At 42.8% G+C, this 27,006-nt stretch overlaps 1 protein-coding gene across 1 annotated transcript in view; it reads left to right on the top strand.

Annotated features, from left to right (window-relative positions):
- cacna1eb (calcium channel, voltage-dependent, R type, alpha 1E subunit b) overlaps positions 1–27,006 on the top strand; it is a 42,300-nt gene that overhangs the window by 13,158 nt on the left and 2,136 nt on the right. The window contains 41 exon segments of the mRNA XM_071926483.2: positions 3,851–3,954; positions 4,256–4,414; positions 5,803–5,993; positions 6,287–6,390; positions 6,516–6,631; positions 7,902–7,955; positions 8,548–8,631; positions 8,847–9,056; positions 9,292–9,404; positions 9,680–9,792; positions 10,329–10,460; positions 10,799–10,868; positions 11,270–11,387; positions 11,882–11,949; positions 12,056–12,123; positions 14,922–15,710; positions 16,314–16,603; positions 16,850–16,982; positions 17,187–17,316; positions 17,737–17,796; positions 17,960–18,066; positions 18,581–18,592; positions 18,960–19,056; positions 19,169–19,329; positions 19,576–19,713; positions 20,740–20,941; positions 21,071–21,235; positions 21,447–21,557; positions 21,644–21,724; positions 22,001–22,120; positions 22,251–22,316; positions 22,422–22,513; positions 23,099–23,273; positions 23,397–23,524; positions 24,653–24,749; positions 24,887–24,992; positions 25,114–25,221; positions 25,325–25,425; positions 25,545–25,651; positions 25,753–25,852; positions 26,741–26,845. Of these exon segments, the coding sequence (XP_071782584.2) occupies positions 3,851–3,954; positions 4,256–4,414; positions 5,803–5,993; positions 6,287–6,390; positions 6,516–6,631; positions 7,902–7,955; positions 8,548–8,631; positions 8,847–9,056; positions 9,292–9,404; positions 9,680–9,792; positions 10,329–10,460; positions 10,799–10,868; positions 11,270–11,387; positions 11,882–11,949; positions 12,056–12,123; positions 14,922–15,710; positions 16,314–16,603; positions 16,850–16,982; positions 17,187–17,316; positions 17,737–17,796; positions 17,960–18,066; positions 18,581–18,592; positions 18,960–19,056; positions 19,169–19,329; positions 19,576–19,713; positions 20,740–20,941; positions 21,071–21,235; positions 21,447–21,557; positions 21,644–21,724; positions 22,001–22,120; positions 22,251–22,316; positions 22,422–22,513; positions 23,099–23,273; positions 23,397–23,524; positions 24,653–24,749; positions 24,887–24,992; positions 25,114–25,221; positions 25,325–25,425; positions 25,545–25,651; positions 25,753–25,852; positions 26,741–26,845 (5,485 nt within the window).

The following is a 27,006-nucleotide window of genomic DNA, read 5'->3' as shown; positions in this document are numbered from 1 at the left end:
GGCGCCGGGATACGTTCTGAATCACTTTTCCAGTCTGGATGTGCTGCATTTCATTTGGGCCCAGTAGTGAATGTTAAATTGATTCAGACAAGGAGTGGTAATGCATGATTGGAGCAAAAGTTTGCACATTAGTGGATAGGCGTTACTTGGGGACCAGAAACAAAGAGCTTGAAAAAAAGAGTTTGCTGAGTTTTATTATCCCACTGTCCCTTAAAAAGTCACTGTGGCATTTCTATGGTTTCTGTAGACTCAACTGTTTGACTTAAAGTGGATTTACAGCCTAAAAAGCAGAAAGTCGGGCACTTTCTTAAACCCACAGATCGTCTTGCCTGTCATTTGTCCGCGTTGCAGCCACAGCTGGAACTGGTAATTGATGACCTGGTTTCCTGCTACCTATCTGACACATTTTCTGGTGGCACATATGCTGGTCTCTCGCTCCCTCTCGCTCTCTCTCTCTCTCTCTCACTCTGGTGGCACAGCACAAGTAAGTCAGACTTAAAAGAAAACGCACACATGTGTCATGGAGGCCAGTTGGGAATCAAATCGAGGCCACTGGGCCAGCGCTGGCGGCATTCATTCCGTTTGATATTAATGAATTGCTGGAAGCTAATCTGCTGGGACACCGAGCTCAATTAAAATCCTTAATCTGAGTGAGGAGTGTGTAGCAAAAAAAAAAAGGCCACAGTTAGAACAACCTACCCACAAACCAATTTAATTCACTGGGATTCCTAAAATGGTCAATTATATCCCGCGGCAACCAGATTGTCACAGGTGGATTTGATGTCTTTGATTAGCATAGATCTGTTTCCCAAATGACTGCTGCATGTGTGTGTTTCTGTTAGTCCAGTTACCAAGCTGCAGGTGCATGTTTCCAGGACAAATAAACTACCTGTAACAACTCCCAAATTATGTTAAATGATATTGATCCTCCCTGTGTGTGCATGCATACGTGTGTGTGTGTGTGTGTGTGTGTGTGTGTGTGTGTGTGTGTGTGTGTGTGTGTGTGTGTGTGTGTGTGTGTGTGTGCATGCATGCGTGCGTGTGCGTGCGTGTGTGTGTGTGTGTAGGCCTATGTGTCACACTGTCCCGTCAGCCTGGATGAAGGATATCAGCTGCTCCTGCCCTGGTCTGCTGTCCCTCTTACAGAGTGTGACACTTTGCTAAAAATGTTGCTCTTTAGACAGAATGAATAACACAACTGGGTGGGAGTTCTGAATGATTCATTAGCCATCTGGCACAAAGACAGACACCCAAGAGTGAGACAAGGCACATCACAGCATTTTTGTCTGCAGCACTCATTGTGTGTTGTGTGTGTGTGTGTGTTTGTGTATTAGTGTGTTGTTTTTGCAGGTGGGTTGGTGTACCATTGGTGTACCATATTTGTCTGTGAACTACCTGTAATTGGCATTGCCTCACAGAACTGGTATTGCTATTAAACCCACCAGCAAACGCTAAGGCCAGTGCACATCTGGCAAGTTCAAAACTTGTGCAAATTGCAATTGCAAATCGCACTGAAATGTGTTTTCTGCCCATGCAAAAGACTCCCAAGGTTCCAGAAATTAGGAGTTAAATTGCAAGAACTCTTCAGCATCATGCGTATTGTGTCAGGAGTGTTACAGCAGGGCGGCAGTGGTCTCAACTCTAATCTTGCTCTGATAATTGAACTGGATAAACAGTGGCTTATGGTCCCGGGTGGGTTTTCATTGGGAAAACATAGACCCAGCTATTTATTCTATGACTAATAGTGAATAAATGCCTATTTTTGTGTATTCCTAACAGAGCGGAGCAGCATTACTGTCGCCATTAGAGGCATGTTTTATGTTTCCATGTTTGAGGCAAAGCCATTAAATATGTTGATACATTATGCTGCTACTGTTTGAGTTACGCATATGCAGAACTTTGCTGAAATGGTTGGCAACGTGATGCTGCTGATTACTGTGTGTTTTTTGGTGGTGTGCTTAGTGTAGGTGGAGGTGTGTGGGAGAGGCTGCATTCTGTGCATGTAATGAATTCAGCCTCTCTAAAGCCAGTTTGGTACAATACTCTACAACAGTGCTACACTTAGAGCCAACTAGGAAGAGATTAGCCTCTCAGTATGAACATTAACTCGCTGCTGGAATGTTACTGAGTGTTGAATGTTGAATTTAAACGGCTACTGTCTATCTTGTGTCTTGCACTGTGCCTTTACTGTGTATGTGAGGTCCTGCTGTTGATGTTTTGCGGGTATGTGCTGCGAGACTTTGTCATTTTGTCTTTCAAATTTGTCACCAAGACAAATCCTTGGTTTGTGTGGTTACTGATGGTTACTGTAAAACATTTTTTGTTAAAATCTGAACAAAAAAAAATCGACCGAGCTGATGTGTAGAGGTGATTCATGAGGTACCACAAGCTGACAATACATCTTCTTTAATTTTGAGGGAGCTTCTCTTGAATTGTGTTGCTCAAAGTGCAGCCTTGAAGGAGCCACTGTGCTGCCTGCCTTTGTTCAGCGTGTTTGATGGCTATTTCTACAGACTCCCACACTTCTCCTCCTGCTCCCTGCCTGTCTGTCTCTGTCTCTCTCCCTGCCTCATCGCTTTGTCTCTCACTCACTCGCTCACTCGCTCTCTCACTCGCTCACTCACTCGCTCACTCACTCGCTCACTCACTCACTCACTCACATTTTCTCTCTCCCTCTCTTTCTCTCTCCTACTGCTTTCAGTAGGTAGATTTTGCGTGGGCCCACACTTGAGTTGCTGCCATGTGCTTTCTACCCCCTGCTCACACACATATACCCTCCCCCACACTTCCCGGCACTATCCACAGAATTTACGTGTTGGTATGTATGTATGTATGTGTGTGTGTGAGAGAGAGAGAGAGAGAGAGAGAGAGAGAGAGAGAGAGAGAGAGAGAGAGAGAGAGAGGGAGGGGGGGGAAAGAGAGAGAGAGAGAGAGAGAGAATTCTGGACAATAATTCTGATTTCTAGGATAATTTTCATATAACTCAGTAAAAATATTAGCTTAGCAAATTAGCAGTGGGGATTGACCCATCATCAGTGAAAGCGTAATGTCAGAAGGATAATGGTGATGGGCTGTGCATCAAATCAGTCGACATTGTATTCAGAAGCAAATGTAGTCTAAATCAAAGCATTACATGTTATTCGGTGGGGTTACTGCAGTTATGTTAAAATGCTTATTAAATATACAAAGTAGTTGTAATCCTTTTGTGCGATTTATTTATTGAAAATGGCAGAAAACAGACCCCCATATTAGCTAGGGACTCAATATTTCTCACTCAATATTTCTCCCTGCTGTAGCTGGGTTTACCAAGCTGTATTTTTTTGCCATTACTAAGAGAAATATTCAAATTTGATTTTGGGTGCACATCGCTAAGAGATTGGCAGCCCGTTCCTCCTGTTGGTTGAATGCTGTTTTTCAGTGTTTGTGTGTAGGTGGAAGGACATCAACATGTGCGTGGGCAGATGTGAGTAGAGATGCCTGCCAGGTGTATGTGGCTTTGCATTCTTTGTCTGTCTCCATAAAAGTGTGGCGCTGTTATACTAAATGAATTATTTCCCTCACTCGCTCACGCACTGACCACCTGTCCAGATGACATTTTCAGTTTCTAATTTTTTTTAAGAAGAAACCTTAATTATTCATCCCCATATCTGTGTGTTGTTCATTTATTCCCTTTTTGTCATGTCCCTGTTGAGTGTTGTATTCTCTAATTCAACCCAAATTCCTTGTTCCTTTTAAGGCCAATGTAAATAATGATGGCTTTTAAGAACATATTCCTCCTATCGAAAAAATGTCAATGAATCAAATATGTGTGTGTGTGTGTGTGTGTGTGTGTGTGTGTGTTGTCCACCAGGATCCTGGCCACTGCAGGCGCTCACATGAACATCCCAGTAGACCTTCGGACCCTGAGGGCGGTGCGAGTCCTGCGGCCTCTCAAACTGGTCTCTGGGATCCCCAGTGAGTCCATTACTGACCTCTAACTCCACACTGCAAGGTCTGCCAAGCTGAGAGCGCAAACAACAACAGATTCATTCATGTCCGTGTTCATAAATCAGGGCATTTCTGAATGTGTGTGCACGTAGATTTCAAGAAATTCCAACGCTCTTCTGAACATTTTATCCTTTTGAGAAAAAAGCCATTCAAACAGATAAGAGTCTACTGTAACACACTTACTCTATCTACTGTATGAGCTTGACCATTACAATCCTTTGTGTTTTTAGTCCATAATTTTGAGTCCCTTGTGTGTGAATCCCCCCAGGCTTGCAGATAGTGCTGAAGTCCATTATGAAGGCCATGATCCCGCTGCTTCAGATTGGTCTTCTCTTGTTCTTCGCCATCCTCATGTTTGCCATCATCGGTCTGGAGTTCTACAGCGGGAAGCTTCACCACACCTGCCTGCCATCTTTTAACATCCTCGGTAGGATCCGTAGATTTGATTAACAATCACTTAAGAATGAGAATTGGGCATACTCCCCCATGAGTTTTTTATGTGTATTATTATTATTAATAATATTATTATTATTATTTTATGTGTGTATTATTGAAAATTACCAAAGGGGGATGATTTAAAGGAAAAATCCACCCTAAAACACTGTTAAAAACAGCTACTGGCAATGTATCTTGCATTTCTGGGCCCATTTTGTTGTTTGATGGTGTATTTTTCTTATTCCTGCGGATAACTGGTCAAAGGTAGATGACATGATGTCATTTTGAGATATTTCCAGCACAGCTACAATGGAGCTTGATAGCAGAAAAATGTACAGCAATCTAAAACATCAATGGTAAACATCAGGTTTTGGTGTCAGTCCCTCAGAATCAAAGAGCGAGGGCTTCTTTCTAGACTCACCATTTTGCACCAACGCTCAACAATCATACAGAGAGAAATCCATCATAGAAGAGGCAGACATACCAATTCACCGACACCGACAGTAGCCTCAATAGACCAGAATGCAATGCAGCCACAAGACGTTGCGTTTTGAGCAGCTGTCACTTTTTCCCAATTGGAAAAACTGTTACTTTGCTATCGCTGTCGCTATCACTCTCTCCATCCATGTGTAACCCACAGCTGAATGCAACAAGTTCAGGCCCGTTCCCTGGGGGTTGTTGAAAGGCATTCTGGGAAATGTAGGAAACCACTAACTGAAGCAGAAGTAGACGAGGCAGGTTGAGGGAAAGTGGATCCCCCAAAAATTAAATTACGACACTAAATTTATGATTTGAGTACCCGATTATGGATTATTTATGACTGCCTATGACTGGTTTAACAACAGGTATACCAAATGGCTGGTTTACTCTGTTTCTCAAACAGAGGGTGTGAATGTCTTTGTTTCAGTAACTGTGGGTTTCATAGATCATGGTAGCAGCAAGCCCAGAGGTATTATTAGAGTTATTGCACCCTGCTGGCTCATATAGCTACCTCTTAATTAGCCAACAACTACTCTGTAATCACATGAAGCCACACCATAGGATTCACTATCATTGCCCAGCGTGACTCAAAGTAAACAGCTTTAATGGGATCGGGACATAAAACTGAATAATTCCAAATTCTATACAGATGGAATATTAATTCCTTTTGTCAATTCTCCTCTGATCCACCAACTGAATCAGAGTGGTCGTCTATCAATAGAATTTAACATGATGCTTCATTGACGTCCACAGTGAAATCAGAGTGCAGGGTCCCAGGTCCTTTGATTAATCACCCTGCTGCCCAGATTAATATATGAATGTTAATATTATTATTCTGAATATTACATCAATATTTCTCTCAGTAGAACACCGTAACAGTTCTGCTTTCTTCTTGGGTAGATAATGAGACGGTAGACTCGTCGGAGGTGGCGTTTGCGTGCGGAGTGAGGAAGTGTCCAGAGAAATACGACTGCAATGACACCTGGATCGGCCCCAACGACGGGATTACCCAGTTCGACAACATCCTGTTTGCTGTGCTCACCGTCTTCCAGTGCATTACCATGGAGGGATGGACGGCTGTTCTCTATAATGTGAGTTCACCTGCGACACAGATATACAGCAGCAAGGCTTTTAATGGTTGAGCCCTAATGAAACAAATGAACAAAAAAAAAAATCACGTCGGTAGCTGCTATCTGTGTGACAACATGATTATTACTGATGAAACTACTTTGCGCTACCATGCAATTAATAATAACCATGCTATTTGAGAGCTTGTTTCGTTTACAATGGGAAAATGATTTGTCCCCATTTAATTGCAATAGTACTGCTAGTACTATAGCAGAAAAAAAGTATTATAAATATGTGCTCATATTTATAATTTCAGGCCAACGATGCCTTGGGTCCCACATGGAACTGGATATACTTCATTCCTCTCATCATTATTGGCTCATTCTTTGTGCTGAACCTGGTTTTGGGAGTCCTCTCTGGGTGAGTATGATTCTTTGTGTGTGTGTGTGTGTTTGTGTGTGTATACCAGTGTTTGCATATGAGTGTCTGTGTTATGGATTAAGAAAGCGGTTGTCATTTCACCCCGTCCACTCTTCTCTCTCTAGTGAATTTGCCAAGGAGAGGGAGCGGGTGGAGAACAGACGGGCCTTCATGAAGTTGCGCCGCCAGCAGCAGGTGGAAAGAGAGCTGAACGGCTACCGAGCCTGGATAGACAGGGCAGGTACTGGACAGCATGACAACTTTACATCTGTAAACACACACGGGACACCTTGGGACTTGCAGGTACAGCCACGTTTACATTTTAGGCATTTAGATGACACTCTTATCCAGACTCTTACAGTGAGTGGGCAGTAGGCTTCGGCGTCTTGCTCAAGACACTGACTGTTACATGGATTGAACTAGGGCTGGGAAATAATTCTATATTATTGTTTATCGTTTTTTCAGTAGAATCATATCGTGATGAAATACTGAACATACCAGTCCTTCTTTATGCCTGATAGCATTACAAGACTTTCATTCTTTCAGCATTTTGAAGATGCAGTCAAATATGTAAAAGTGATCAGACTGGCAAAAAAAGCAGTGCTAAAATGTTTAGATCGTGCGCCAATGATCTAAAAATATGTGGTTTGGAGGGGAATGTAAGAGCTGCGGATGAGTGTGTACCCCACTTATGTCATTTTTCAGGTTTCTTTGTTTCACTTAGCTCTGCCTCTACAGTTTATGTACAGTATATATGTATATATATACTGTATGTATACGTTGAGTATGTAAGTAAAGCGCAATACAAGGCACAATACAATGACAGCTTTCTCACAGTCATTATGTCATTTTGTTGTTTTATGAGACCGAAAAAGATCTAAATATGATTAAATTGATGCAGGTACTAAATAGCCTGTCTGTTTCCCAGCTGCTTTTGAAAAGAAATCGCTGTGCTGCAGACACTTTGAGTTTTTGGACATAGAGTAGCTTTGTTGAGTTGCACACACAGTGCTGTAATGGCAATCTACACTGCCAGTCTCCCACGCAAGCAGAGGGTGAGAAAAAGGTGAGACTGACTCACTGACTTAAATTTGTGTGCGTGTATATAATGTGTGTGTGTGCGCGTGTGTGAATGTGTGTTTACATTTGTATGCGTTTGTATGTGTGTGTGTGTGTGTGTGTGTGTGAGAGAGAGAGCTGCTGTGCATGTGTATATGTGCGTGCATGTGGGTGAGTGTGGGAAGAGAGAAAGAGCAAGAGAGAGAGGGAGAGAGAGAAAGAGAATGAGTGAGTCATGTATCTTTATAAGTGCTCTCTCTTCCTCTCTCTCTCTCTCTAAAGGAGGTCATTCAGACCCCTCAAAGCTCCAACTACATCAGTATGGCCTCAGTCCCAAGAAATGGCTGCACAAGTCCTCAGGAACACAGCTGTACTGCATGTTTCCATGGCGCATGCTTTAATTAAAAAAAGAAGTCTGTGTATAACCTCAAATTTCATTATGTGTGTTACAGAGGAGGTTATGCTTGCAGAGGAGAATAAGAATTCAGGGAGATCTCCTTTAGATGGTAAGATCACACACGATGGATTAATAAATTATCTGTAATTGCTACAGGTTATTCACAGCGATACAGTATACCGTCTCATGTGCAAACACCACACGCACACACACACACACACACACACACACACACACACATATATATATACAGTATGTATAAGGGATGACCGTTATAGTTTATCTCCTGTCTCTCAGTACATTCATCACTTCACGCACAAAGGTTTTTCATTGTTTGGGACTGTCACTGATAAAAGCAAGGACTAATCTATTAATAAATGAAGCCACAGACTGAAATCAGACTTTTTAACAATAAATCATTTAAACAAATGAAGTAGCTGTACATTTTGCATAAATCAATCATTGCACTGTGAGTCAGAATGGAAATAAACTGTTTTCATTGTGCACATACCAATCGACTGCTAGTTAATTTGTTTCGATAAGTGGGAACGTCATAGTTGTCTTAGCAGGTTTGGCATGCTAGATGGGACATATTTGTGTGTCTTACAATTCAGCACAAATTATCGACTGTTTTGTTTATTGATAGCCTTTTATATTATATTGACAATACAGAAACATAAGTTTATGTGTAATATTTTTAGTGCTAAAGAGAGCCACCAGTAAGAAGACCGGTGCCCGCAGAGGAGGCCCTGGGGAAGACAAGTACGCTGACATGTCGACTGCCAGTAAGGAGCATTACTGTTTCAGTCTGTTCAGTTACTCACCGCCTTTATAGCAGACTTCTTCCTCCACTCTTTCTATCACTTTCAGCCCACTAGGTCTTTATTTCATATTATATATTTATTTAATCTCCTTGTTCCCTGTCTCCTTTTTCCTTTCAACATCTCCAGTTCCTCAGCCTCCGCCTGTCTTGTGTTTGAACCTCTCCCCTCTTTCTCAGGCATGTCTCGGTCCAGGGTGAACTTCCGCAGCGGCCGCCGCGGCCCCGCCGCCTACCTGCGCCGCAAGGAGCGCATGCTGCGTATCTCCATCCGCCGCATGGTGAAGACGGACACCTTCTACTGGACGGTGCTCAGCCTGGTGGCTCTCAACACCATCTGCGTGGCCATCGTCCACCACAACCAGCCCGACTGGCTGTCCATCTTCCTCTGTGGGTTTCAGTTTTGAACTGTGTCCTAGAAAGTCTGTACGCTTGTTGAATGACTCTGTACACATTATTGTATATCAAGTAATTCAGTTCAGTCTGATTAAAGAAAGTTTTTTGTCCTGGAGGGAAATTATGTTGTGCTGTCTGTACATTTCATAACCTGACAGATGTATTGTTTTGGCAGATAGCTGCGTTTTCTAATTTGATTTGATTGTCTTTGTTGTTTTCTCCTCTCCAGACTATGCAGAGTTTGTTTTCCTGGGGCTGTTTTTGGCTGAGATGTTCCTGAAAATGTATGGTCTGGGTTTCCGGCTGTACTTCCATTCATCTTTCAACTGCTTCGACTGCGGGGTGAGTTCATTCGTCTCTTAGTTTGACTCCCCGTTACACCAGATACGTGGAATTTGACCGAAAGGAATCCTGCTTTGTATCACAAAACCAAAAGTGGAATTTCTAATGCAAAATGAGGCATTTGGGTAATTGATGAAGCAAGATGAAGGAAAATTGCACAGTGAAGTCACTGAATAAAGCAGAAGCGAAGATTCTCGGTGTGCCTAATTAACAATGATTAATATGCATGCATTTTTGCGGTGTTGCTTGTTATATGGGGCCGATGTCCTGTACAGGTCATTGTTGGCAGCATCTTTGAGGTGGTGTGGGGCTTCTTCCGACCGGGAATGTCATTTGGCATCAGTGTACTGAGAGCGCTGAGACTTCTGAGGATCTTCAAGATCACCAAGTAAGTGGGACAACTAAACTGTTCTCATGCAATACTTAAGTTTTCAGCTGCATTAGGCCTGGGCTTCATTTTCATATAGTAGTATATGGGGACGGGACGATATGCTTATCTCACGATTGGATTCGATACACGATATGTCATAAATAAAAGTTCAATGGCAACAAAGTACGACTGCGCAGAATTATATTTATTTCTGAGCCACAAATCTTTCTAGCAATGGCATTGGCTTGCTAGAACATAAACAACAATTTAAAAATGTCATTACAAAGTGTAAATAATATAATTTCAATGGAGAGCTTGTGAAATTGTGATGCAAGCCGTCTCATTTGTGATTACTACAGAAGAATAAAATGTAGCTAATATTGTGATTAATTTTTCTGCCCCATGATTCGTATTGTCACATCTTTGTATTGCGATATACAGAATTTTCGATATATTCTTCCCATCCCTATTATATAGTTGTATTTTTACAGGCTTGTCAAAAAAACACTCTGATTAAATGCATTAGAAAATAGTGTGTAATGTCTCTCTGCCAGATACTGGGCATCTCTCAGGAACCTGGTTGTGTCCCTCATGAGCTCCATGAAGTCCATCATCAGCCTGCTGTTCCTTCTCTTCCTCTTTATTGTGGTGTTTGCCCTGCTGGGTATGCAGCTTTTTGGAGGCAGGTGAGTAAATCCCTCAAGGTGTCAGGCCTAAACACTGATTTCAAAACTGAGATACTTGTCAGGGTAAAGTTATCATCTGCTTCATACCTGCACTGCTCTCTGATTTGTGATGATTTGTACAGTATATGTTAACCCACATATCTGAATACGTCCTGCGATTTTAAAATGGTAGTTACACAAAGGAAACTGAACAACAGTTTCTTCAATGGTGCCTTTGATGGAGAGTGGAGGAAATGGCGTGTCCGGATGAAAATAGCTCTGCATCCTCCTCCTCCTCTTCCTCCTCCTCCTCTTCCTGGGTCATATCTACCCCTGCTTTCCCTCTGCCTTCCCTCTAGGTTCATCTTTGAAGATTACACTCCCACCAACTTTGACACGTTTCCAGCTGCCATCATGACAGTGTTTCAGGTTTGGCTCCCACAGACCCCCTCACTCTGCCTTCTCTCCATGACACATTGCACCCTGGGATATTTCTCACCCCAGGCGCAGATTAAACAACTCTGCTCACTCCTCTCCACCCCCTGCCTCTGCTATCATCCCACACATCCATGCACACATGAATATCAGACAAGTGAAGCATGAACGAATCCGCATCAGATCTGCTAGAAAACGTATCTACACTGTGAACGGATGTTTTGATCACTATAGTAATTGCTTATCTTACTATTAACCCCATTTACTATTTTTGCTAGTATGTCTGAAGATGTGTTTTTCTAGACTAGAAACATTTTTCTCCTGTACGGTGTCATTTGTCCATTCGCCTGTCAAATCAAATCATGCTAATTATGATTCTATGCATTTGCCTGCAGATTTTGACTGGCGAGGACTGGAATGAAGTGATGTATAATGGGATTCGCTCCCAGGGTGGCGTGCAGTATGGCATGTGGTCATCTATCTACTTCATAGTGCTCACCCTGTTTGGAAACTGTATCCTTCATGAACCTCAAAGAAAGCCATCTCAGAGCGCTCTGCTATAACCTGTAGAGCTGTATACAATATACCTGTATACCTAAAGCATATACAGTGCTACCACTACATTTCAAGTGTGTGGTTTAAGGGTGGATGCGCAGTACACGATAGATTTATTGAAAATAAATAAGCAGCAAACATGCTGTCAGAATCAAATGTTCAAGATTGCTTCTTCAAGCGAGCTCCGTTAAAACTGATGGCATGTGGTTTATTTTCATCCTGATCGCCTCACTTTACACTTTGAAAAAGCTGAGACTGACTCACTGACTCCAATATTGCGTGTGCATCTGTGTGTGTTTCACTTGCACTTTGCACTTCCAGTTTGGCGTGGCCTTCTAGAGGCTAAATCTAGTCAAAATCCTTCAACATGCATTCATATAAGGCAGATGGGAATAGAAATCTTGATGGGTTCCCAGTGTTGCGCTATGCATCCTTAACCGCTTTGCTTACAGACACCCTGCTCAATGTCTTCTTGGCCATCGCCGTGGATAATCTGGCCAACGCACAGGAACTGACAAAGGTTTGCCCTGTTTCTACCTGTGTTTTAGCAGTTTACTGATAAAACAACACACTTGGCTGTGTGTTAGATATTCATTAACTTTGTGTATTAATTTTGTCTTTGTCAGGATGAAGAGGAGGAAGAGGAGTTCTTCAATCAGAGATATGCCCGAGGCAGAGACGGCTTGATGTCCGAGTAAGTTATCTGTTAACGGCTAATGAAATGACCATTCTGGGATGGGATACCCAGAGCATTCAGAATCTTTAAGTAGTTCTTAGTGTCTCTCCAATATATGGTAATTTCTCAAATCAACTCTAATTTAAATTGGACTGACAATCATGTAGTGATTGTTCAAAACAGTCTTGTCTTTTTGCGGTGTGCAAGTTCTGGAATCAAACTAAGATGTACTTAAGATATGGATGCTGTGGGAAAACAGGTAGTGGTCCTCACTTTGATCATCATGCTACTTTTGTTTTTTTGTGGAGAGGAGCTCAATAAAAATCAATAGGGATTAGCCTATTAGCTCATATTTCCACAATATTAGCAGGAACCTAACGGATTGTGGACAGTCTCAGAACCAGTTGTAGGTGTAACTGGCAAATACTTAATATCTTCCTCAGTACCTTCAGTTGCATGGTGAATGCAAAGTTAGAAAGGCATGTTAAAGGCATTGTTAACATATGAATGTGTATTGTATGTGCCTGATTAAAAAGCATGACCCTCTGCAGATTGCTTTAGAAATATAAGGGCAACTCCTTACGTAATTGTATTGGCCAGTGATTGGTAGGTTATAGGACTTATAGGACAAGCTGTGTTGGTAGCCTCTTGTCTCTTTGACACAAATAATTCCTCACTGACTTTCCTGTTCCTTACAATGACCTGGTGGCTTTTCACCTGGTCTAATGATGCAGTAAGGGGGGAGGTGGAGTATGGGGGGTATTCTTGAAAGGTTGTTGGGAACAGTGGGAAGTCTTAAAGGCATACTAAGCAGGATTTTCGCCACACTACATGTTGCTTTGCCTCTGTGTTCATTCCAATTGCCGCACCCTCCCACCACCAGTGCGAAGGACACACCTCTGAAGGGATCAGTTGGGTAAAACAGCAACAGAGACTTTCTCATGCCATATGGTCTTGCAGAATACGTTACCCAACATAATAATAATCAATATAATAACAACGATGGATATTTTACGTCAGTAACCAGCCATTTGTTTACCTTACCTGTCCAACAGAAAACAGACAAACTCTGCATCACTCTTTATCCCCTTCCTTCTTTTAGTTCCCCCAGCAGGGAGAAGCCAAGCCTAAGTTCACTCTAGTTTTTGAATGAGCCATGTCTGCAGCTCTTTTTGCTTAGCTATATTTTCCATGTTGTTTCCACCTCAACCACTTCAACACTCTGAGGTGGGAAGTTGGACATTTTAGGAGGTTTCCCTGTTCCCAGTTGTCTTGGACGTACCATGACACAGTCCCCACACTGATTGACAGAAACAGGTCACCGCCCAGAAACGTCCCAAACACAGCAAACACAGGCAGAGGAGGCAGAAGGGGGGAGACTCGCTAGTCATGGGTATTTTTATAGATTGCCAGTCCAGCGAAGTGGTGATAGAGTGTGGTCATTTAAAGATATTTAAGTAAAATCCTGCATAGTATGCCTTTAATGTGTCACTCTCTACTGGGAGGCATACTTTAGAGAGTGTCAGATTTTGGCCAAGATTCTCTGCTTATGAATTCATTTTCACGGTGACGGTCCTCCCGTTGTGGGACGACCAGTGCCCATCTGGGGCTTTATTGACCCAGTGGTTAGAGTCACTGTCCCATAATTGGAAGGTCACACAGGATCGATTCCTCAAACAGCCAATAATGAAGTGTGCTTGAACGCGACACTGACCCCTAGCTGCTGCAGGGACACACAACTGTCTGACCCTGCGCTCCATCTGGTTAAATATGTCCACATGCCTCAGTGATATGCATAAGATAAGATATGATAAAGTAAGATAAGATAAGATAAGAGATAAGATAAGATAGTGAATTAGTGCTCTAAACTCCTTTATTATGTAGCTTTCCCTCCACAAAGGGTGAGAAAAGGCAAATGATTTTCTACAAAGGGAGGTAACTGCCCAAACTCTGTTACCTTGACTCTCTAAGACTCTAAGTGTATCATTTGTATGTTACATATTTGAATGTTAGTCTTGTATGTGTCGCAGCTATCAAGATGGCATTTCTGATGTGTATTACAGTGTAATGCAGGTTCCATCGTGTTGTCTTGTTGTTCTATGCCTGTTATGTGGCACTGACCAAAATGTTGTGTGTATGAGATACTGTTAGCATTCAAATCAATCTGAACCAAGACACTTCAATTAAGAAAATATATTATCGGTTAATGGATAAAAAAAAGATTGTTGGCTTGAATGAAAGCTCTACTATCCTTGGACATATTTTGGACTGTGTCACAAAAAGTGTTCTGTGTATGTTGGAAAACACTAATGTCTTGTTTTCAAATAATCACTCATTGATTACATGGACAACAAAAGAATCTGAATACCAGTAAGTAAAGTTGTATGCATTTCTGTCACACAGAATTTCTCCCTTGCGTTTCCCTATTCAATTCTAGATTGTTTTTTACAATTTCTGTACTTTAATCCTGCACTTTCCCCTTTTGTTCTTGTGGTTTTTTTTTGGTTTTTTTTCTGTCCTTAATTCTCAGGTATTTTCATTTTTTGAATTTTTGGACATGTTTGTATTCTTTAGCTCGAATTATTCAACATTTGCATTTTGCATATTTTTCCATGGGAATATATTTGTTTTAATAATCAACTAGCATTATAAATTCATGGAAAATTGCTTTTTTTTGCAATTTTCATTTGTTTAATATTTTTTTATATGACTGGTATGCTACGTAGACAATAATTTTGATGTTTGTTGTCATCAATACTCAAAATTTGGTCCCATTGCTTGCCACATTTTGATACCAGGTATGTTATGCCCCTCAGGGGAAGGAGAAGACCCTATCTATACAGGAAACGTGCCATCCACCGGGGCCGACCAAACTTCCCAGAAGAGCCGGAGGGTCCGGTGGGGGCCGCAGACGAGCAGCCGCTCAATGGCTCCAACGCCTTCTCCAACCGCCGCGAGAGGAGGAGAAAGGTTAACATGTCCGTGTGGGAGCAGAGGGCCAACCAGCTGCGCAAGCGCCGTCAGATGGCGAGCCGAGAGGAGCTGTTTAGCAGTCCCACAGAGGACACCGTTGAAACTCCCACCAGCGCCCACCACGTCCCCGCCCTTTCCCCCGAGGCCAGCCCGGCTCACCTGCCCGAGTCGCCCATGTCGGTGGGCATGCCCCTGCCTGAACCCCCCATGTCCATCGCCATCCCCATGCCTGAACCTCCAGAGGCCGAGCCCTTACCTCTGCTGACCCTGACCGAGGAGAGAGCGGGAGGGGCGAACCACCGGCCGGCCAGCGGGGGCAGGCACAGGGTGGCCCGGAAGTTCAGGCCCACCCCGGGACCGGACGAAGGGGCGCGGCACAGGCGGCACCGTCACCGCGAGGCTCGTGTTGAGGCCAAGAGTCTGGACTGCACCCAGTCGCCTCACGAGGCGGCAAGAGCCAGACGATCGCTCAGCCAGGAGAGGAAGATACTGGATGAGAGGGAAGAGAAAGAAGAAAGGGAGGGAGGAGAGAAAGCAGAGGTGGATGGAGGGTCGGTCCGAGATGATTGTGGAACGTGCATCGTCAACCCATATGCAGAGGTTGGAGACGATCACAGAAGGTAAGGTGCAGCGCTCAGTGAAAAAATGATCTGATGAGCCTTAGGATATTTGTACAACTCTTTCCCTCTTGACTTCTACCCTAAGATGTGGGGCCATCATTACAAACACATGGTTCACGGCCAACTGTTCAATTCAAGATCCTAAGGTTTCCAAAGATACCAAATATGTCATGCTTAATTACAGGGTCACATAAAATGGTGCACAAACATCTAGATCTTTTTCCATTTGTTGTAATGGTGCAGCCATAAAAAAATGGCATCTTGGGTTTGAATATTTCACTCAATATAAGCGTGCTATAGCTTCAATGAAGCGTTGGAACAAGCAGATACAGAATATGTATGTGACATTGTCGTACAGTTTGGAAAAAGTGTTTTTTTCTAACTTTGAAGCTACTTAAGAGGAAATTTAAGGAGAATCGGGGTGAATGCATGTAACTATGAATGTTTGGACATATTGAGATAAATGCACCTCATAATCCCTCTATGCAATCTCATTTTAAGGTAGCACCTCCTCCTCTAGGTTGCTTGAGTACAATTCTTTCCACTGAAGATATTTCCATGTCATCGCAAATACATTGTGGTGCTGATTTGAACTGAATCCTGTTCCCATTTCAGTGTGCCTGGTGCGGACATTCCTGAGCCTCCGCAGTGCGACCAGCGCCCTGCGTCTACCCTGCTGGACTGTACCTGGGCAGAGCAGGGCGAGGGCGGGCAGACGGACCAGTATGAGCCCCTGTGCCAGAACATCCCAGTGGAGCCTGCCTTGGAGGCCACAGAGTTCAGTGTGGGGGCGATTGACTCGGAGAACCACCCGGCCTCTCCGGACTGCGACAAGTCCAACACGGAGGGAAGCGTGGCCATCGAAATGTCCGCTCAACCGCTGCTGGAGCTCTCCCCCATGACAGGTAGGAGTTTTCACTGCAGCCCTCTCTCGCTTCCTTTACTGCTGCATCGTACGGTGTGATTCAGTGTCAATATCACTGTATCGCAGAGTGTGGGTGTTCCTGACATCTGATACAGTGTCACACTTCTAGTCTTTCCTGATGAATCAATTATGGCGATGATTCACATGGTTCTTTATTTGTAATTTCCAGCCAAGTAGGGCTAAAACGTTTTTTTTTTTTCTTCTCACACCTCTGCATGGGTATTAGTGAACAGCAAAGAGTTGGAGGTTTTCCAGTCTGAGCGGAAAGAGAAAGACGAGGAGACAGAGGAAGAGGAAGTTCCCATTCCTCCCAAACCTGTAGCTCCAGACAGCATGTTCATCTTCAAGGCCTCCAACCCGTAAGACAGTGAAAAATCCTTGACTCACTGGATCATCGATTACCAGATGCAATGCATTATTGTTCACTTAACCTTTACACTTTTAAATCCTGTGTCTTTAGAAAGGATTCACCCTGTTGTGCTCTTTGCGTTTGCGTACACTGCAGCCACCCGCCGCTCTGTCATCAACCAACAGCTAACATCTTTCCCTTTATTGATCCTCAGTATCAGGAGGATTTGCCACTATGTGGTTACTATGCGCTACTTTGAGATGACCATCCTCCTCGTGATCGTGGCCAGTAGCATTGCACTGGCCGCTGAGGACCCTGTGTGTACCAATTCAGACAGAAACAAGGTGAGGTCAAAATATATTGCTCTTGACGTTTCTGCAATTTCACTGTTGGATGTGCAAGGAACTGGTGCACTTAGAAACAGTGCTATCCTTTTTGGGAAGCGTGCTAGGCAGAGGGTTACAGGGTCATTTCCTCAGACTGGATGGGAACAAGGCACCTATATGGTTGAGGTCAATTCATGAATGAACTCATGAGTTCCAATTCAACAGAGGAATTGGAATTTGGAATTTAAAAAAAACCTACAGGAACAGAAACAGAACTGGAATTGAATTGGAAGTTTCATTTAATTCTGTGAAATTCCATGTTTTTTTGTTTTTTCTTATGACATATCTGAGATATTACATGTAGTGTTATACTATATTATCAATAGATTGATGCATAACATGTAATTGTAAATTGTTTGTGTGTTTTGCATTACCCAGGTCCTCCGTTATTTTGATTATGTCTTCACTGGAGTGTTCACCTTTGAAATGATCATTAAGGTAGGAAACTAAAAAAAATATCTTTTCTCCACTGTGCCAACACCTTTAAAACTTTCACAATTTCATTTAGATGGCCCCAGGTTTCAGTCCCATTGTGTATTTAATGTGTGCGTGTGCCTGTCTGCACTTTACGTGTCTGTGTGGGTGCGTGTTTGTCCTCCAGATGATCGACCAGGGTCTCATTCTTCACGATGGCTCCTATTTCCGAGACCTGTGGAACATCCTGGACTTCATTGTGGTGGTGGGAGCTCTGATCGCCTTCGCTCTAACGTGAGTCACAATATAGTGCTGCCTGGCGATGACTAATGACTGACTCACTGCAGCAAATCATCTCTTGAGCATACAGCATGTTATAAACGACCTTCCCTCAAAGACACTGTTTTGCAGCTTCAAGCAAATGCAGTATCTCATTGACAAAGGGGCAGTTCAGACTCTAAATGTGGAGTGATGCACGGTCCTGTGGGATATGTAACTCAGATTCAGTTGTGCACCACAACCCTATAGAGGGGGAGAAGATAGATTTTTATCTAGATTATTTGGGTTTACTAAACTGTACTAAGCATGGATGAACTGGTCATGACTGTTGTTAAAAACCTTTAAAATCTCTAGATTCCCCTTGTTGTCTTTTGTACCTTTGCCTTTTCTTGTACTGTAGAAGATTGTGTGTTTATTTCTCTGTTGTGAATATAGCTGTGATCCTCTGAGCTTTGCTCACGGTGTATCTCTCTTTATGCCTCAATTTCTCTGTTGTTCCTGTGGATTTTATCACTGTTGGGGCTACCAGGAATGTGATGGGGTAAAAAGCCGACATTTCACACACACTTCTGCCATAAGGCTCTCGTTTTTATTTCATTGCTTTTCGTATATATTTCTCATTTTCCCTTTCGTTCTATTCGATGTGTTTTTGCTTTTTGTTGATTTGTCTGTCTCCTAAATGCTAATCCTTCATTGGGACTCCTACCAAATTCAAACACCCCATGCCTTTTTCTGTTTTGTTCAGTTTGAAATGTGTGTTTTTCATGTGCACTTATGTGGGTGTTTTGCTTTTACTGGGTTTTTTCACTGTTTTTAACTGCGTCCAATGCTGTCCATGCATGTGTCCTTGTGTATCAATTTGTGAGCATGCATATATATCCCTACATACTGTGAATCATTGTCAACAGGAACAACAAAGGCCGAGACATCAAGACAATAAAGTCCCTCAGAGTTTTGAGAGTCCTGCGGCCTCTTAAAACCATCAAGAGACTTCCTAAGCTCAAGGTACCAAGTATTCATCCACGCACTCTCTCCAGTCTGGGTTTTGGGTGTTATTTCACAGATCTCTGACAGATTGTTCTTGCTATGCCGCTCTGCTTCTCTTCCTTTTTCGCAGGCTGTTTTTGACTGTGTGGTCACATCTCTGAAGAACGTCTTCAACATCCTCATTGTGTACCAGCTCTTCATGTTTATATTCGCTGTCATCGCGGTGCAGCTCTTTAAGGGGAAGTTCTTCTATTGCACTGACGGCTCCATGAATACGGAGAAAGAATGCCAGTGAGTGAACCGCTCGCACAATCCATACTTCTCAGCGCCTACAGGATGCAATGATTAGAATAATTGTATAATCAAAATATACATGAAGATGCTCTCATTCATCCTCACTCATGCACAAATTGCATGTTAATATATAGTTTTACAGCCACCCTACTGGCAGTAAACCTTTAATATATTTCACTTCATTAAAGCTGCTGGTCAAAACTGTGAATTGAATGAAACAATCACCTATTCTTTTCCCTACAGAGGTTACTACATTGACTACAGCAGAGACAAAAAGGAGGTGAAAAGGAGGGAGTGGAAGAGACACGAGTTCCACTATGACAACGTCTGCTGGGCCCTCCTCACGCTTTTCACCGTCTCCACTGGAGAGGGATGGCCTCAGTGAGTGTGCTTTTACTCCAAACAGCAACCCAGATACTGTAGCTCAGAGAGTTTTACTTAAAACTGCACATTGCAACTTTGTACTTTGGCAGCCAAAAGTGATATAACTGTTTGCATTTTTGAATGTTTGGAGGACTTCGTTAGAAAAGAGTAAATTCAAGCAACACTTGCAGTACTGAGAACAAACATTTATTAGGACTTCATCACTCAGAAGTCTGCACACTCAGCCATTGTTGGTTGAGTCTAACTTTCTCTGGAAGGAGCACTCGCTTGCTACTGTTTTGTATTTCACTCTTAAAGTCAGAAGGAAATGCCATTTTGAGGGTGTCTTGCTGCCGTAATTTGACATATTTCTAGTTTAAATGGGATGTTGGGGCAAGATATAACGCTGGGAAGGACTATTTAAAAATTATTTGGATTATTGTTTGGAATTTTTATGTACACCTACTGGTACACCATGGAGTAACCACTAAAATTACACTGTAAACATTATCATATATTGTTAAATAGGTGTACGTTATAATGTAACACATCAGTTGTGTGTCTCTTAATCAGATACGTGACGTGAAGCACACAGTCCATCTCAAACTGTAAGGAAGCATCTCTGTGCTCACTTTCACGAGATCGTCTGTCCAAGAAAACCTGGGAAGAACATTCTCCACAAAATCAAGTATCGACTTGGCATTCTTGGATTTGATAATCTGCCCATGTGTATTTTTACACAAGTCTTGCACAGTGAAGATTTAATAACTACCAAAGAAATGGCTAGATGTTGCCATCCTCACTGGAAGAAAATCACACTCGTAGAACACGTAGAATGTGTGCAATGGTCATGCATGTGTATGTCACTGTAAAAACAATACGGTCACCCAATACAACATAGGTAGCCCATGCCTGTGCTGTCATACATGTTGCAGTCAAAAACACATTAGAGTCATTTATTGCATCATTACCTCCAACATGTCTTTCTCACTCCTTGCCTCCTCTCATCTTCTCTGTCCTTCCTCCCCTCTTTTCTCCTGCCAGGGTGCTCCAGCACTCTACCGATGTTACGGAGGAGAACATGGGTCCGAGCCGAGGGAACCGGATGGAGATGTCCGTTTTCTACGTGGTCTACTTTGTGGTCTTCCCGTTCTTCTTCGTCAACATCTTTGTGGCTCTCATCATCATCACCTTCCAGGAGCAGGGTGACAAGATGATTCAGGAGTGCAGTCTGGAGAAGAACGAGGTGTGGCGAGCTGAAGCGTACACACACACACACACACACACGCATGCATGCACACATATTCATATAAACTAATGAGGACAAAGTGATTTCAGCTCTGATTGTATCTTCTGTTAATCGTCTCTCCATCAGCGGGCTTGCATTGACTTTACCATGAGTGCCAAGCCTATGACCCGCTACATGCCCCAGAACAGACAAACCTTCCAGTACAGACTTTGGCACTTTGTTGCGTCGCCCTCTTTTGAATACACTGTGCTGGTCATGATCGCCCTCAACACTGTGGTTCTCATGATGAAGGTAAAGTACATACAGCATGATTCATTAAATAGTAATGGAACAGTGCATACCTTATAGTAGCTTCAACCAGACAAGATTCCTATGTAGCCTTTTGTGGGGGGGTTGTCTCGTCTAGTTTAGTAAAATACAGCCAATAAAATGGAGCTGATCAATATTAGAGTTAGAGATTACATTTCAAATTGACTGTGCCGTCCTTTCTGTTTACTTTCAGTACCACTCAGCCCCAACAGCCTATGATACGGTCCTAAAGCACCTTAATACAGCCTTCACTGTCCTCTTCTCCATGGAGTGCATACTCAAGATCATGGCTTTTGGACTTGTGGTGAGTATTAAAATGTAGGAGTGATTCAGATCAGATGCAGTTGTTTGTGGATGGTATAATGACTCCATTCATTTGCTTCCCCGCAGAACTACTTTCGAGATACGTGGAATATTTTTGATTTCATCACTGTACTTGGCAGCATCACTGAGATAATTGTGGATTTACAGGTAAGATACTGCCAAGGCTCTTTTGCTACAACACTATTATTTTTTCACAAGCTTGTGACCTAAAAAAAAAAAACTCAACTTAAAATAGCCAGCTTTATTTGCAACATTCTTTCTTTCCAAGTTTTTTTTATGTGTTACCATCCGTGCCTCCGGACACAGCTTCAGTCATGTTGTGATGAATTTCTCCATCTGTGTTTTATATCCTGTCTCTCCCTTCTGTCTGTCACTCTCTCTCTTGTCTCACCCTCTCTCTTCTCATTTGTGTGTCTGTCCCAGTCGGTGAATACCATCAACATGAGTTTCCTGAAGCTTTTTCGAGCAGCCAGATTGATCAAGCTGCTGAGACAAGGTTACACCATCCGTATTCTACTATGGACCTTTGTACAATCATTCAAGGTCAGACATTTTCTAATCGGCTTCGTCTTCTTACCATATTCAATTCCTCACAAATAGATGATGTCTCTGTCAAACTCTTGCTTTTATAACAAGTAGTAATCAACTGTGCATACTGTCTCTTCCCCAACAGGCTCTTCCTTATGTCTGTCTTCTCATCGCTATGCTTTTCTTCATATATGCCATTATTGGAATGCAGGTATCTTATTACTACTAATAATAATTAAGCTCCCTTCATTAATATGAGAGAATTCAGAGTCAGTGGCATTAGTTGAATCCTACTGAAGCAACCCACTTTCTGCAGGTGTTTGGAAACATCAAGCTGAATGATGAGAGTCACATCAATCAGCACAACAATTTTAAGACCTTTTTCAGTGCGCTGATGCTTCTCTTCAGGTGGGCAAATCAAAAATTTGTGTTCCAAGCCTGTTGGAAAATATACAACAAATTAAGTTATGTGGACATATTTGAATTGATTGTCACTCTTATAGGGATGGGACGATATATTGAAATTTGAAATATCGCAATACAAAAATATGACATGATTATACGTATCGTGGGGCAGAAAAATGAATCGGGATATTAGCTACGTTTTATTCTGCTGTAGTAATCACAAATGAGATGGATTACCCATTACAATTTCGCAAGCTCTTCATCCAAATTATATTGTTTGCACTTCGAAATTATATTTTTAAATTGTTGCTTACGTTCTAGCAGCCAATGCCATTGCTAGAAAGATTTGTGGCTCAGAAATAAACATAATTCTGCGCAGTCAGACTTTGTTGTCATTGAACTTTTATTTATGACATCGTATCGTGGTTGTATCAGATCGTGAAGCCCATATCGCATATTGAATCATATCTTGTGATAAGCAAATCGTCCCATCCCTACTCTCTTACCATGGCAGTTGTTTGTGAGGTTGATCTTTATTTGATCGGCATATCAAGCAGCTGTTTGTGTGTTTCGTGTGTAAACCTCCAGGAGTGCAACAGGGGAGTCCTGGCAGGAGATTATGCTTTCCTGTCTGGGGGGTCAGGAGTGTGAGCCCGACCCCTCCATAGCCCCCCTCACCATGTCCCCAGACCATGAGGGAGGCTGTGGGACGGACTTTGCTTACTGCTACTTCGTCTCATTCATCTTCTTCAGCTCATTTCTGGTCAGGGATCTATGGAAATAATACATTTTCCTTTTTGATAGCTCATATCTTTGCTCATTTGCCTTTGTCTTGCACACGGCTTTTCATCTCAAACTGTGTGGCCTTCTTTATGTCACTCTCTAGATGCTAAATCTGTTTGTGGCTGTGATTATGGATAACTTTGAGTACCTGACACGAGACTCCTCAATCCTGGGTCCCCATCACCTGGACGAGTTTGTCCGCATCTGGGGAGAGTATGACCGTGCAGCATGGTGAGGCCTGTTATTATTCACATTCTCCCTTGTTAGTTTCAGCAGGCCTGATCAACAGTGTTAATGCTCATGTTCCAACTCTATCCAGCAGAGGGCAGCCTATGTGTGTGAAATTAAAATGCCTTAACGATCCAGTGCAATGAGTTCAATTCAGTCAGCAAAGCTTGCAATGGGTTTGTAAGAGTCTTTTTTTCAGTTTTTTTTTTGTTGGTCATCATGTCCAAAACAGGAGCATCCAACGTACACTGTACAATCAGTGCTAAAGTAAATTATTTAAAAAAAAAACCAAATGAAAATCATGAAATATGTCAAATGCCTATGGGAGAGGATTAGGGCCATATGCGAAACGTTTATTTGAGTTCTGAGTTTAATCTTAGAATTCTGAGAATAAAGTCAGAATTCTGAGAATAAAGTCAGAATTCTGAGATTAAAGTCAGAATTCTGAGTTCTGACTTCATTGTCAGAATTCTGACTTTATTTATTACCCATAATTCTCTTCTGCAAATGCCAAATAGAAAGTGCAAGTCAAACTGTCTCAGTCTCTGCCTTACACCTGCACTCCAGGACCAGGCCTCTCACTTTTTGCCCATCTTATCCACCTAGCTTTAATGGCCTGATGAAAAAAAATTCTATGCATGTTCTTATATCAAGTTCAAGGAGGGAAGTGTGAAGCTGAAAATAACTGTATCATCATCATCATTTTGCACCAGCCTACGTTGGTCTCGCCAGCCACCTAGACAATCTCTCATTTGTCTTTCTCCTCTCTTTCTTTGGCACGGCCGCTGGCTACTGTCAGACAGACAATGCGGCACCTCATCAACTATACAATATCGTCGAGCAATTAGAGCATTCATTAAAATCTGGATTTATTTGACGTAATTTCCCCCCGGGAAGTAGATTGGATGGTGTAAGATGGTTTGATTCTTTTGATAACAAGAGGGATTGTTTCTCAAAGGGCATTAGTCAAGCACTGAACCTTTGAGAGATAACTAGCCTGTTTCTCTTCAGCTGTGGTGGATTTGATTAGATGTGAGTTAGTATGCCACCTTCCATTAACCTCTCCACCTCCTGCTTCTGTTTCTCTTTTTCCGCGCTTCCCCTCACTTATCATCCGTGTTGCCTCTGAAGTGGCCGTATCCACTACACTGCCATGTATGAGATGTTGACCCACATGTCGCCGCCTCTGGGCCTGGGGAAGAAATGTCCTGCCAAGATCGCCTATAAGGTACAGAAGACACTGTCATATCTTCCTATTCATGGAGAAACTTGAGTTAATGAAAACGATCAAGTAAATCCTATCTTCTCTTCTCTTGTGTTCTCTTCTCTTCTCTTCTCTTCTCTCTCTGCCTCTCTCTTTCTCAGAGGTTGGTGTTGATGAACATGCCTGTGGATGAAGACATGACTGTCCACTTCACCTCCACTCTGATGTCTCTCATCCGCACAGCCTTGGAGATCAAAATAGCAAGAGGTCAGTGTTCATTGATGAGCATGTTGTGCATATATTATGCATGCATTATAGCATCAGTAAAGTATAATCTATTTGCCTGGGTGTTACAGCATATGAGGTGTATGGGGATGTAATGTTACAGGTGGTGAGGACCGTATTGCCCTTGATTCTGAACTGCAAAAGGAGATCAGTGTCATTTGGCCCTATCTGCCCCAGAAGACGCTGGACCTACTGGTGCCGATCAACAAAGGTCTGGCTCTAGTTATAGAGGCAAAAGTCAATGTAAAGCTCAGAAGGAAGCAGTAACAGTTAATGCAGTATTTGTGTATGTGTACATATGTCTGCCCACCCAGATACTGACATGACAGTTGGGAAGATCTATGCTTCGATGATGATCATGGATTACTTCAAACAGAACAAAGCCAAGAAGCTTAGGCAACAACTGGAAGCTCAGGTCAGCTTTGCATGCCTTTCTGATCTGTTTTCTAAAATCATACTTGGGACAACCTGAGAATGAAATATGAATAAGAAAGAAGCTCTCTGACCTCTGTTTTATTTATTGTGTTTATTCAGAAGAGTAACTTGATGTTCAAGCGTCTGGATGCCTCTACGCTCCCTGAGGACATTCTTTCCAACACCCAGCCACTCCCAATGATGGCCCACAGCGCTGGCTCAGCTCTGTGAGTGTATGCTGGTGTGTGTGTGTGTGTGTGTGTGTGTGTGTGTGCTTGTGTGTGTCTGTTTATACGTGTTTTTACTGATTTTCTCTGTCCCAATTTAGGACCAGGGGAGGTTTTGTGGCTTTGAGTCCCATCTCGCCCCAGGAGCTATTTTTACAGCCCATGACCTCAGAGGTTGATCCTAGTCAACACCAGTCTCTGGTAAGGAGGAGGACCAACAACAGCATACAAATATTAATTACAGAGTCACACCTTACAGCATGGATTTTCATCAATAAAATTTACTCAGTCAAGAGCAAAACAGTAGTTTAAGCATTAGCACCACACAAAAGCTATAAATATGTTTTAACTGATGACGTTGATGTGACTTTTCAGTGTCAGTTCTCAGTGCCTTGCAGACCACGGCATCGCTCGCTCTCTGTGCTCCTGTCCTTGATTACGTTTTAGTCCTGTGGAGGTTGGAATAGCAAAGGCAGACCACCTAATTGTTGATGTTTTGCTGTGTCTATACTGTCTGGTTTAACTGGTCTGCGGTGTTTTCTGGAGGAATGATACAAGTTCAGTCGGAAATGCCCACATATTAGTGTTTGTCTTCCTTTGTAAATTGTTCCTGCAGGGGAATGCGTTTGGCCCTTAGATTATGTTGTCTGGCTCTGTTTGTGTACCTACTGGTGCATCAAGATCTGAACGTGCATGACTATATGTACTTCCAAACTGAAATATTGATCCCGTCTTTCCCTGTAAACTGTTTTGCTTATGCTGCTGTCTAGTCTTGCTCCTCTTCAGTCTCTCCCACTCTTTGCTCCTCTTATGCAATCTCACACTGTTTCTGACTATTTCTCCTTGGAGTCAGTTTCTTTGTTGTTGCTAGTTGTTACTCTGTCCGTTTTTGGCTGGAATGGCTTCTGATTGGATGGCGATGGTGATGGCATTGGTGATGGCTATGATAGATGACCCAGTGATGAAATGGCTTTTCTGCCCTCCCCTTCCCCGCACTGGACCTCCGTATAGAGGCAGTCCAGTATGGACCGGCCTGATTCGTGCTCTGTCTCTCCTTGCCCTCCTCTCTTTGTCTCTGTACTCACCTAGGTGGGGGAGTGCAGTAGGGTGATTGGAGCCCCACTGGAGCTCCCGCTAGGAAGGGGCCTGTGTGTGCGGGCCTCTTCCATGCCCCGTCTGGCTGTAGAGTCACAGGTACAGCCCTCTGAACATACAACTTCCATGACTAAGCCTCTCTGCTGGATCTTGAGGACTTCAGTGGCTGCATGGGCTCTTATGCCAAAGTGCCTTGTGCCTCATATGCACATGTGTCTAGGACAAGATGACCAAGACGAAGCAATACGCTTGACTTTCCA

Source organism: Centroberyx gerrardi, chromosome 13 (assembly GCF_048128805.1).
Source record: "Centroberyx gerrardi isolate f3 chromosome 13, fCenGer3.hap1.cur.20231027, whole genome shotgun sequence".
Classification (NCBI taxonomy): domain Eukaryota; kingdom Metazoa; phylum Chordata; class Actinopteri; order Beryciformes; family Berycidae; genus Centroberyx; species Centroberyx gerrardi.
Note: the sequence above shows the minus strand (reverse complement) of the source record. Positions and strands in the feature narration are given on the sequence as shown.